Raw genomic sequence first — 12,721 nt, 5'->3', positions numbered from 1 at the left:
ATCTAAGCCTCAATTTCTCAGCCTGTAAAATTGAAGTGGTAATAATACCTACCATGTTGAATGGTGAGGATAAAATGAGACAGTGTATGCACAGTGCCTAGTTCAGTGCTCAGTGCTTGGCAATTTTATTATTGTTGTTATTACTGCTTTAGGTATAAGTATATACAGGCATACCTATATACATGTGTAAGTATATACAAGCATACCTATATCTGTGAATGTATACCTATATATATTCGATATACAGGTATACCTCAGGGATATTGCAGGTTCAGTTCCAGGCCATTGCAATACAGATAGTGACATAAATTTTTTGGTTTCCCAGTGCATCCAAAATTATGTTTCTACTATGCTGCTGTCTGTTGAGTATACAATAGCATTATATCTAAAAACCCAATGTATACACCTTAACTAAAATCACTTTATTAATAAAAGATGCTAACAATCATCTGAGCCTTAGCTGGTCATCGTCTTTTTGCTGGTGGAGGATATTCCCTTGATGTTAATGGCTCCTGACTGATCGGGGTGGTGGTTGCTGATGGCTGGGGTGGCTGTGGAAATTTCTTAAAATAAGACAACAATAAAGTTTGCCACATCTATTGACTCTTCCTTTCATGAAGATTTATCTGTAGCATGCAATGCTGTTTAATAGCATTTACACACAGTAAAACCTCTTTTAAAATTGGGCTCAATCCTCTCAAATCCTGCCACTCCTTTATCAACTAATACATTTTATACATATTCTAAATTCTTTGTTGTCACTTCAACAATGTTCATAGCATCTTCAGCAAGAGTAGATTCCATCCCAGGAAACTTCTGTCTCTGTTCATCCCTAAGAAGCAACTCCTTATCTATTCAAGTTTTATAATGAGATTGCAACAATTCAATCTCATCTTAGGCCCCACTTCTAATTCTCTTGCTATTTCTTTTTTTTTTTTTTACATTAGTGTTGTTCATTTATTCATCAGGCACCAATTACAACTGTATTGTTTAATGCAACTCATTCTCAGCACTTTTGGTCCTGATAACTTTATCCTTATTCCCTTCCCTCTGCATGACTCCTTCTTCAGTGTGTATTCTTCCTCACACTCTCTGCACAGTAATTGTCCATGGTCTCAGTCATTGACCATGGACTCAGTTCTATTGATCTGTATTTTCCTCCCGAGAGACAAAAAGGACTATGTCCATTCACAAAGGCTGCATCAGATTCCGTTCCACTTTGCCTTCATTGAACACTTACTATATTCATAGCGTATCTTTTTCTGGTCACTTCTGCCACTGCAAGATGCTTCAGGATCATCTTGCATATTTCTTGCCCTGGGCTTAGAATCAGTCATTTCTCTGAGGATCCCTGGTTCCTTTTTATCTGGGCACTAGATGTGGCCATTGCCACTGGAATGGCCTTGCTTCTAAGTCCTCCTTAATTAAAAAAACTTTATTGCTAAAACATACTCTCTTGCTATTTCTACCACATCTGCAATTACTTCCTCCACGAAAGTCTTGAGCTCCTCAAAGCCACCCATGAGGAATAAAATCACCTTCTTTCAAACTCCTGTTCATGTTGATATTTTTACCTCCTTCCATGAATCATGAATGTCCTTAATGGTGTCTAGAATTGTGAATCCTTTCCAGAAAGTTCCCAGTTGAATTTGCCCTGATCCATCAGAGGAATCACTATATATGGCAGCTATAGCCTTAAAAAATATATTCCTTAAAGAATAAGATCTGAAATTACTCCTTGATCCATAAGGATAACAACAGAATGGATGTTGTGTTAGCAGGCGTGAAAACAACATTATCACACTACACATCTTCATCAAAGTTCTTGAGTGACTAGGTACATTGTCAATGAGTGGTAAGATGTTGAAAGAAATCTTTTTCCCTGAGCAGCAGGTCTCAACAGTGGGCTGAAAATACTCTGCAAACCATGCTGTAAATAGATGTGCTGTCATCCAGGCTTTCTTTGTTTCATTTATAGAGCAGAAACAGATAAAATTTAGCATAAAGCTTAAGGGCCCTAGGATTTTTTGAATGCTAAATGAGCATTGGCTTCATCATGAACTCACCAGCTGCATTATCCCATAAAAGAAGAGTCAGCCTATCCTTTGAAGCTTTGAAGTCAGGTGTTGACTTCTCCTTTCTAGCTATGAAAGTCTTAGATGGCATCTTTTTCCAATGTAAGGCTTTTTCATCTACACTGAAGACCTGCTGTTTAATGTAGCTACATTTATAAACGGTCTTTGCTAGGTCTTCTGGATAAAATTTCAGCAGCTCCTACATCAGCACTTGCTACTTCACCTTGCACTTTTATGCTATGGAAATGACTTCTTTCTTTAACTCTCACGAACAGAGCTAACTCTGCTAGCTTCATACTTTTCTCCTGCATCTTCTTCACCTCTCTCAGTCTTCATAGAATTGAAGAGAGTTAGGGCCTTGCTCTGACTTAGGCTTTGGCTTATGAGAATGTTGTGGCTACTTAAATCTTCTATCGAGACCACTAAAATTCTCTATATATCAGCAATAAGGATTTCTTTTCTATCATGCACGTGTTCACTTGAAGTAGCACTCTTAACTTCCTTCAGGAACTTTTCTTTTGCATTCACAATTTAGCTAACTGTTTGGCACAAGTGGCATAGCTTTTAGCCTATCTTGGCTTTTGATATGCCTTCCTCACTAAGCTTAATCATTTTTTTTATTTAAAGTGAAAAACATGAGACTCTTCCTTTCACTTGAACATTTAGAGTGTATTATGTAGGGTTATTAATTAACCTAATTTCAATACTGTTGTGTGTTAGGGAACAGAGAAGACCAAGCAGAGGGAGAGAGACTGGAGAACAGCTGGTCAGTGGAGCAGTCAGAACATTGATTAACTTCACTTTCTTACATGGTACAGCTCATGGCACCCCAAAACAACTGCAATAGTAACAACACAGATCACTGATCACAGATCACCATGACAGATATCATAATAATGAAAAAGTTAGAAATATTGAGAAAATTTGACACAGAGATGAAGTGAGCACATGCTGTTGGAAAAATGATGCTGATAGACTTTGGTGCAGGGTTGCCACAAACTTTTAATTTATAAAAAGTGCTATATTTGCAAAGCTTGCACAATAAAGTGAGCACAATAAAATGAGATGTGCCTGCATATGTATGTGTGTACGTATATATATGAATGTGCGTGTGTGTGTGTGTGGGTGGGTGGGTGTATGTGTATGGAGAGAGGGAGACAGAGAAGCAGTGGAAGGCAGGAGAGAGGAAGAAGGAGAGAACAGAGAAAAAAGAAGAAAGCAAAAGAAAAAAGCAGACAGATAGGTTCCACAACCCTAAGCCTATAGTCAACTGCTTTTAGTTATGGAATACTCTATCACCATATAATCATATAGGTTGTACCTACCTGATGTCAAAGCAATTCATCAATTTCCTGAAAAACAGTACATTCAAAAACTTTTAAAATAGGTAAAATTCTATTTGGTCAAAATGGTCTCTGCAGAAGTCAATAGAGTCTCTAACTCATATTGATATGTACTCATTCTCTCTCCTCATCTCTGCGGCCAGAACCTTTAACCTTTCTGGGGTTAGATCTGCCCTCCTCTAAGGTAGGTGACACAGGACTCCATACAAAACAGCAGAGGAAGGAGGTCAGGGGCACCCCACATGTAACAGAGCTGCCTAAAGTCCACATTAAAGTAACATTTAATGGGTATTTTTGAAAATTTTGATCATCACATTTCAAAGACAAACGAAACAGCCACAGCTACAACAAAAGAAACTTGTGTTGTTGATTACCATATTTTAAAGTATTTTCCTGGTCGTCTTCCAAGACTTCTTGTCCTGGTTTTCCTTTACTTGTCATTTCCTCCACAGCAGTTATCACTTCTCTGAGCCCTGTTTTTATTTCTTGAGCTGAAAAATTGGCTGAAACAGAGGTTTTGTTCTCCTTGATCTCACTTCTTTTTGGTATCACATACTCTCTCTCTTTCCTCACTTTCCTCTCAGCCTTCTTCAGTTCCTCTCCTTTCTCAGTGCTCTTTTCTTTCCTAGATTTTGGCAAAGATGTTTTTTTGTCAAGGCCCATTGCAATAATGCACCTATGAAAAATATTAACAGGAAGTGTTTGTTAACCCTTATAGACAGCACAATGGAACCTCAAAGCTTTTGAAAGCACTTATCTCTTATTCTAGTAAAAACAGATACAAAAATGTTTTGATTACAGTACACACTAATAAAAATAAACAATTAAAAAAGCTAATTAAAAATAAGCTTATTTTTTGATACTAAAATCTTGTAAACAAACAACAAATTCTTAATAACGTTATCCACAATAATAAAATAAAATAACTCGTCAACCAAGAACTATAGTTTCAAACTAAAATCTGTGTCTTCAAGTATATTTTTGGTGCTTAACAGTAACACGTATCATAGATACAGAAATATAGATGGGTATATAATTTTACATACATAAAGATATATCTCAAGTCCTTAAATGAGAATTATGTGATAATAGAACATGCAGATTTACAAACATAGAGAAGCTGATATAAAAATGGTCAGAAGAAGCAAGATGTCATTCAGTCTGATAAGTTATATTTTAACAACACAACAACAGTAACAAAAGACTTACAAGATTGGCTCTAAATAAATATGATTGATTTTTTAAAGAAATATATACAGTCAAATGTTGCATCTTTTAAGTGAATAACTCAGGAGTTTGTTCACTTATTTTCATAGAACTGTCATTATTGCTTTTAGAATGGCCTTTTGAAGTCTGTACTACAGTCTTCTGGTGATTTTTGCCGGTAATAAGTTCTTATTCCTCAAAAATGGCAGTAATTTATAGAGGTTATGAAGTCATTCCAAGTCAAATCTGGTGAACCATGCAGATAATCTCAATGCATTATGACATTAAAACTTTTTAAATCAATTATAACAAAAGTAATATGAATAAATTGTCTTCTATAGCTTTCTATCTCTTAAGTTGATATTAAAATAAGAATTCCAATGATAATAATATATACATTAATAAAAATGATGATTATGATAATGATAAGATTATTGAGCAGTCTCTCTGTGCCAAGCTCTTTTCTGGGTACTCTGTATCCATTATCTTAAGGAATTCATTACCTCATAGACCAATAAATTAAGAACTATCATCACCACTTTACAAATGAGAAAATTGAGGCTTAAAAGGTTCTAGCAGCTCAAGGTCACCCAGTACGTGGGTGATGGAGCTGGATTCTAGCTCAAGACTGCTAGGCTCCATCACATCATACTGAAGCACAACCATATTGGTCTATTACAGGTGTAGGCCTCCAGTTCCTAGTTATGATATAACTAGTAGAGATGACTAGTTACAGAGACAAATGTTACACTTTGAGCTTACCACCAAAGAAAGAACTCACACTCTCTCAGCAGACACTAATACAATCTGGAGAAGTTTCTGGCAAGACCTGGATAAAATCCATGATCTGAAAAATATTTCTGGTAGTCATCAGTCTCTTCAGTCTTCTTTCTCTAGAACTACTCATGTCCCCCTCTCTCCATGTGACACAACTACCAGAGAACTGAATTTATAGTGGGCAGGTGAAAGGGATCAGAAAGCAGTCAAGACTTGCCAGTTCCAGAAGAATAGAAATAATATGTAAAATCTGAAAAATGCCTCAACCTGAACAAATCCAATGGCAATATCTTAAACTGAAGATTTCACTAAATTTCAGCCATCTGCAGTGTAGAAATAGCAAAGGAATTGATCTTAATAAATTTTCCCAACAAGCAAATATGAGAACTGAGTTATATCACTTAACTTTTCAATATCTGCCCATAAAATAAAGCTAAAAGGATTTGCACTCAAAGTAACTATCAGGCTGTAAAAAATGAGATAATGAGATTATACTTATCTCACCCATATTAAGCATGATAAATATTTCTTGACTATAATGATGATGTGCTTAGCACATTGCTTTCCTTGGAATAAAGGTGTCATGAATCTTCATGGAATATGATTACTAGCATTGCCTTCTGTTCGAGCTGTTCTTCCCTTATCAATTGCAACACCAAATCCATTGATTTGGAGCCTCTGATATGCTGTTACTTTTAGTTTATGTTGTGGCTGCGTAAAGGCTTTGATGCCTCCCTACTGCATGCACAGACTTTTTATTGCCCATCTGCTGAAGGGAATTGGACAAACAAAGTGAGTAACATCTGTGCTCTCCTCGTCACTGACTACCTATTTGACTTCTGAATATAATTTGAGGTGTTGATTATGATTACTAAAGCTCAAAGCAGTCTGCATTCTACATGGTTAGGCAATTCTTCCCATGTTTCATGCTAGCAATTGAAAATTATTATGCCTCTTCAAACAGTTCCTACAATTGAGATGAGTACAGTTGTGGAACCTTACACTTTGGAAGTGACCACTGCTCAGCTTTTCTTGTTTTCTGAGGACCTTAAACAGGTAATTCCTAATCATTTTAGAAATATAATTCTCAGTTGTTTTATTGTACCATGCCCTCCTTTTTCTCATCACAAATGTTTCAGGGACTATTATTTTTTAAATAAATTAAAATTAATTTCATTTTGGATGTATTGGAGGAATTAGTGCACATTCTTAACATAACTAAAAGTATCAGTATGGGTGTGACAACAAAACCAAGGTTACAGAAGATAATAAGTGTTATCAGTCTCCTTTGGGGTAGTTCTCAACTCTCCATGGAGTTCTGCAGTGTTATGGTCTCTAGAATAACCAGAAAAGTCTCAGGTGAGGAAGAGGACAAACAAGCAAGGCTCTAGCACTCACTGACCTACCCCTGTCCCATTTAAACCAGTCTGACTCAACTTTTACCTGACCTGCAACAGGGAGACATCCAATGACAATGCACTGTTCTATTCTGGGCATTCACAGATTTCACTGGAAAAATGGTTATGAAGTTAACCAAAAAAAATTGAAAACCATTCTTCTATAAGAGCTGTGCATTTTAGTTGAGAGTCATAGGCCTTATTCTTTAATATTGTAACTATTTTGATATTATTATTTGAAAAGGTTGAAGAAAGAATCTAGAGGGTACCAAGTGTTGAAATTATAGAAATAATTGTACAGAGCCTAGTGGGTGTTGAATAGGAGAGTAAATGCCATCTGTCAGATTTTGGTACTGATTATTAAACTTCCATAGAAAGTGCTCAGGGCTAATAATTTACAGCTTGGATTTATACCACAACTCCCAAAGAATGCAATATATTTGCAATTGGCTGATTGTAGATGTTTATTAGCTTTTCTGGGAATTAAATAGAATTGTGTTAAATGACCTGCCCTCAAATAAGGAGACAGCATATTTGAGTTGGAACAGGAAGGCAGTTCAGGTGGCCCCTAAGTACCAGCTGGGCATTGATACTATCTTTCCCTAGGCCATTCAATCTTCCATTCTCTGGATGATTCTTTTACGCTCTTATCTCTCTGAAAACATCCAACGCCTCTTCTCTCAGCCTTAACCTCAGTTGATAAATTTATGTATTGTTTAAGAAAATAGAAACAATCAGCAGAGAGCTTCCAGTTGTTCCCAGCACATCTATTAATAGCAACTCATGTCTCTATCTTGTATGCCTTCTTTCTTTCCTCCTGTTACTATACAAGAATGTTCCTCCTCTTCTTAAGGCTTATACCCCCACTTGAGTCCTACATCTCATCTTCTCCAGTCTACCCAATCATTTAGCTCCAGAAATTTCCACGCTTTATGTCATATTTCATGTTTCTTCTTCTCTATTCAATCATCTGTATTAGCATATAAACATATTATAGTATCTCCCATCTTAAAAAATAAAGAGCCTTCCTTGAACCACTACATTCTTCCTCCTGGCTACCACCTAATTACCATTCTTTATAGCAAAACTCTTTTAAAAACTTCTCTATAGTCTCTGGCCTTCGTTTTTCTCCAACTATTTTTTAAACCCACTCCAAGAAAGCTTACACCCCAATTGCTGCACTATAACTTGTGCCATGATCACCAGTAACCAACACACTACCAAATCAATGCCCAATCCTCAGTCTTCATTTTACTTCACATATCCACACATTCAACTCCATTAATCATGCCCTTATTCTTTAACCATTTTCTTTATTTCCAAGATCCTACTCTCTCTAGGTTCTCTTTCTATTCACTGCCTTTCCTTCTTAGGCTAGTTCCTCTTTATCTCCCTCACCTTTTAAATGGAGTGACACTCATCACTCAGACATCTTCTCTATGTTCAATTCTTAAGCAAACTTATACATGTCATCTATATGCAAACCATTCTCAGATTTGCATCTCCAGCCTGGACCTCTCACCTCACCCCAGATTCATATATCCAACTACCTACTCAGCATTTCTACTTGCTTATCTCATACGTGTCTCAGACTCAATGAGTCCTCGACCAAAACCGCTTCATTCCACCCCAAAAACCTGCTTATTCCACAGTCTCATCTTAAGTACATGTTAATTGGACATCTTTCCAGTTATTCAAGACAAAAAATTTTGAATTGTCTTTGACTCTGCTCTTTATCTCATTCCCTGCATCCAATTCATCAGTAAATTCTGTAAGCTCTACCTTTAAAATTACTTCTAACTCATTCCACCATTATCTCTTCTCTGGATTAAAGCAGTTTCTACTATTTTCCCCACACTCCCTTGTTTGTTTTTCCCATAAGAGTTACTATTAGATCATGATAAATTATTTGCTCAAAACCTGCCTTAGAAGCTTCCCATCCTTCTCAGATAAAAGTTAAAGTCCTTGCAATGACCCTAGGACTCTACATGGCTTGGCCTCATGGTCTCTCTGACCTCATCTCCAATTTCATGGTTCTATTCCTTTTGCGCTGGCCAAGCTACCTTAGACACACCAAACACGTGCCTGCTTCATGCCTTCTGTATATGCTTTTCCTCTAGCTCAAAAGCTATTTCAAGAAAGAAACTTTTTTTTCTGGTTTCTGTTCAAAAGACATCTTATCAGAGAGGCCCTTCCTAACTATCCTGCATAAAATAACACACTCCCCATGACTCTTGTCTCCCTTCACTCCATGTATCTCCCTTACCCTGTTTTGTGTTCATCATGCTGACCATCTCACATATATTAATTGCTTTGTAGGTATGTTATTAGCTTTTCCTCCATTAGAATAAGTTCCATGGAGACAAATACTTTAGTTGATTCACTTTTGTGTTCTAGGTTGGCATCTAGCCAATACTTTTAGAAAATATGAAAGCCCACAAGCAAGACTCCTGATTTCAAACAGAATGTTCAATATGAAAGCTGATAACAGTCAAAACTGACCTTTTATCATGCATTTTGTTATGCCCAAGATTGAAACTAAGGGAGATAATGAAAATTGGGTCAGACAGTAATGCAGGCAAACCTAACCTCTAACAGGCATAACCGAAAATGTCCAGTCATGTAAGTCAGATGCTTGGCACACACTTTAAGGCTCAGTCTAAAACCAGTTACTAAGATGAATGAGGAAAAACACACAAACAAAAACAACAAGCAAACAAAAATATCTCTCTCCTTCCCTTCAGAAACAGTTCTTAAAGTGAGGAGAGATAGAAAGCGAAATAATTTAAAATGCACTAGCTTTTATCTTCGTTATATAACACCTTTGTAAGTCTGATTTATATCTTATAATTTCAAATTCAGCACGCCATGTTACAATAAACAACCCTGAACCTAGATATTGTAGGCCCATCTATACTGAATTTCCTTAATAATTGTGAAGAGAAATGCATTAGTAAAAGCATTCAAAGAAAAATGTAGCAAAACTTGCCCTCTACCAAAGGACATTTGTTTCCATACTTGTAGCAAGGAGATGATCTCTCAACACACACAAACCCAAAGTAGCCTCGTTTGCCTCCAAGCCTGGAACCTTTTCGATGCTTGTATTCACAACAGGAGCTTAACCTGTTCACCTGCATCCCATTCAGGAAAAAGGTGAGACTGAAGGGGAAACCATGATGCCTTTTGGAAATAAACTGAAAGGTCTCTGGAATTAAAATAGAAATACATTAGTGAAAGCAACTGACTTCGGACTAACATCCGTTAAATCATGTTTTTCTATTAGATAAACACAATATTATGATCTAGATCAGGGGTGTCCAATCTTTTGGCTTCCTTGGTCCACACTGGAAGAAGAAGAATTGTCTTGGGTCACATATAAAATACACTAACACAAACAATAACTGATGAGCTAAAAACAAAAAAAAAGTTCTTGCATAAATCTCAATGTTTGAAGAAAGTTTTCGAATTTGTGTAGGGCCACATTCAAACTCGCATGCAGCCTGTGGCCCATGGATTGGACAAGCTAGATCTAGATCATCTTTTAATTTGAGGACAATTTTTAATGATAAAATTGCATTTGATTACTTTTATTTGTAATAAATACTCCAAGTTTTTATAAAAATTCTTTGATTTGTAATAAAATAATAATACCTAAGGTTATATGAGCACTTACTGTGGCCAGGCATTATGCCTTATTATCTTGTTATTTTTCAATCATGTGAAGTGGGAATTTTTCTATCACTAGATTCTAGTCAAGAAATTAAGACTTGGAAGAGTTCAGTAATTTACTCAAGATCATACAGTGAGTTGGGGAGTTAGAGTTTGAATCCAAACATCTCTGTAGATTCCATGCCTCTATCTTGCTATGCTATCTGTTGATAAAGCAGTTAATAATAAAAGGCTACTGTGAGCTCATTAATACATTTTAAAATGCTTTTATTTTTAGTTGTGACTTTAAATATTGTAATACATACATGAATGAAGCAGTTATTTCATCTCCAAGCTATACTCAATTCTGTTTGGATTTGAGAACACTTTGTTTTCCCCATCCACCCAAAAGTCCCACCAATAAATTTAGAACCACTGCTTACAATTAATAGTTTTTAATCATTCCAAGTCTTTATAATGTTATTTGCAAAGCCTGCCACCCTATCCCCACAGACGTCCTAAACCCTAAGTCTGGGAAACCTTATTCTCTGCAGAGTGACTCAAAATCCTGTGTCTCATGAATATTTCTTACGTCACTTCCTAAAAAAAAAAAAAAAGAAAAGAAAAGAAATAGAGCCTCTCTGGATCCTTCCACATCTGGCAATAATAAAGTTAACAATTTTCACCTCTCTACTATGTACACATTTCCTATTGTTGCACTTACTACAATAGATTAAGATGTAGCTATACCAGTGGTTTTCAAATTTTAATGGTGTATCAGCATCACCTAGAGGGCTTGTTAAAATACAGATTGCTGGGTTTTACCTCTGTTTCTAATTCAGTACGTCTGTGGTAAGAACCAAGAATTTGTATTTCTAACAAGTTTCAGGTGATGCTGATGCTATTGTTCTAGGGACTGCCTTCTAAGAACCCTAATCTAGACATTTGCTGCTTTACATGTTTGTGAAATCCATAAGAGCTGAAGTTGACACATCTTTTTTCTCCAAATCCCAGGACAATGGCATAGAAGGCTCCCCCAAAATAATGAGTGAATTATTATTTTAATCTATTTTTTCAGTTATTTAGAAACACTGTACCACATTTTTTCCCTAAAAAAAAAAAAAAAAAAAAAAAAAAAAACTCGGCCGGGCGCGGTGGCTTACGCCTGTAATCCCAGAGCACTTTGGGAGGCCGAAGGCGGGTGGATCACGGGGTCAGGAGATCGAGACCATCCTGGCTAACAAGGTGAAACCCCGTCTCTACTAAAAATACAAAAAAATTAGCCGGGCGTGGTAGCGGGCACCTGTATTCCCAGCTACTCGGGAGGCTGAGGCAGGAGAACGGCGTGAACCCGGGAGGCGGAGCTTGCAGTGAGCTGAGATCGCGCCACTGAACTCCAGCCTGGGAGTCAGAGTGAGACTCCGTCTAAAAAAAAAAAAAAACTCTACACTAGATGCAACTCATTCTAAAGAACAGACTTATTAAAAAGGTAATTCAGTCATTTGTACCTTAGTATTTCTGATGTAAAATTAAACTAGGAAAGAGAAAGCTGAAAAAGGTTAGAGTCTGGGAAAACTAGGATACAATATTTTTTAAAAATCCTTTTGTCTTAATGATAAATGGACTCCTCAGGTGGTGAAAGCAAGTTTGATTGTTTTTGTTATAGAAGCTTCATTCTACATTCCTGTAATATAAACCATTCTGCTGCAGTATCATGCTCCATAACTTCCTAAGTTCCCAGTTCAGGAAGAGAGTGCCCTTAAGGAAATGTTGAGAATGGTCTCAGGAAATCAACCCCTAGAAGTGACTGCCCTTCCATCAGATGCTCATGTAGCTGGAGAGTATACCCAGATATTACTCCATTTTGTTTTTTCATTGTTTTTCAGACTTCTAGAACAAGAACTGACACCCTTTGCCTTTACTCCTTTGTTACTTATTTTTGTATTTTAAATACAGTGACACGTCCCCATCCTGACTTGACGATTTCTTCATGGAGCAGTGGAAAGAACATAGTCTAGAAATTAGAAGGTTTTGGTTCATGGCACAGGTGAGTGTATCTTGGTGAGTCATTTAACTTTGTTGCCTTTCAGAATTTTCACCCATAAAACAGAGATGGGGGTGGGTAGAATGTGCCAGTCTATCCACAACACAGTCTTAAATATTTTAGAATGTAAAATATTAGAAAGCATTATATATGATTATAATTATATTTGTACAGTTTATTTATTGTTCACTGACAGTTGCTAGCACTGTTTTAGGCACTAAAGAGAAACAA

The 12,721-nt window shown here is 36.6% G+C and overlaps 1 protein-coding gene across 1 annotated transcript in view; it reads right to left on the bottom strand.

Moving 5' to 3' along the window:
* ERICH3 (glutamate rich 3) overlaps positions 1-12,721 on the bottom strand; it is a 119,205-nt gene that overhangs the window by 32,453 nt on the left and 74,031 nt on the right. Inside the window, exons 12-13 of the mRNA XM_024255348.2 lie at positions 9,817-10,003; positions 3,793-4,094 (exon numbers count right to left, since the gene is read on the bottom strand). Coding sequence (XP_024111116.2) covers positions 3,793-4,094; positions 9,817-10,003 — 489 coding nt within the window. The remainder of the gene's footprint in view (positions 1-3,792; positions 4,095-9,816; positions 10,004-12,721) is intronic.

The sequence above is a fragment of the Pongo abelii genome, chromosome 1 (genome assembly GCF_028885655.2).
Source record: "Pongo abelii isolate AG06213 chromosome 1, NHGRI_mPonAbe1-v2.0_pri, whole genome shotgun sequence".
NCBI classification, from domain to species: domain Eukaryota; kingdom Metazoa; phylum Chordata; class Mammalia; order Primates; family Hominidae; genus Pongo; species Pongo abelii.
Note: the sequence above shows the minus strand (reverse complement) of the source record. Positions and strands in the feature narration are given on the sequence as shown.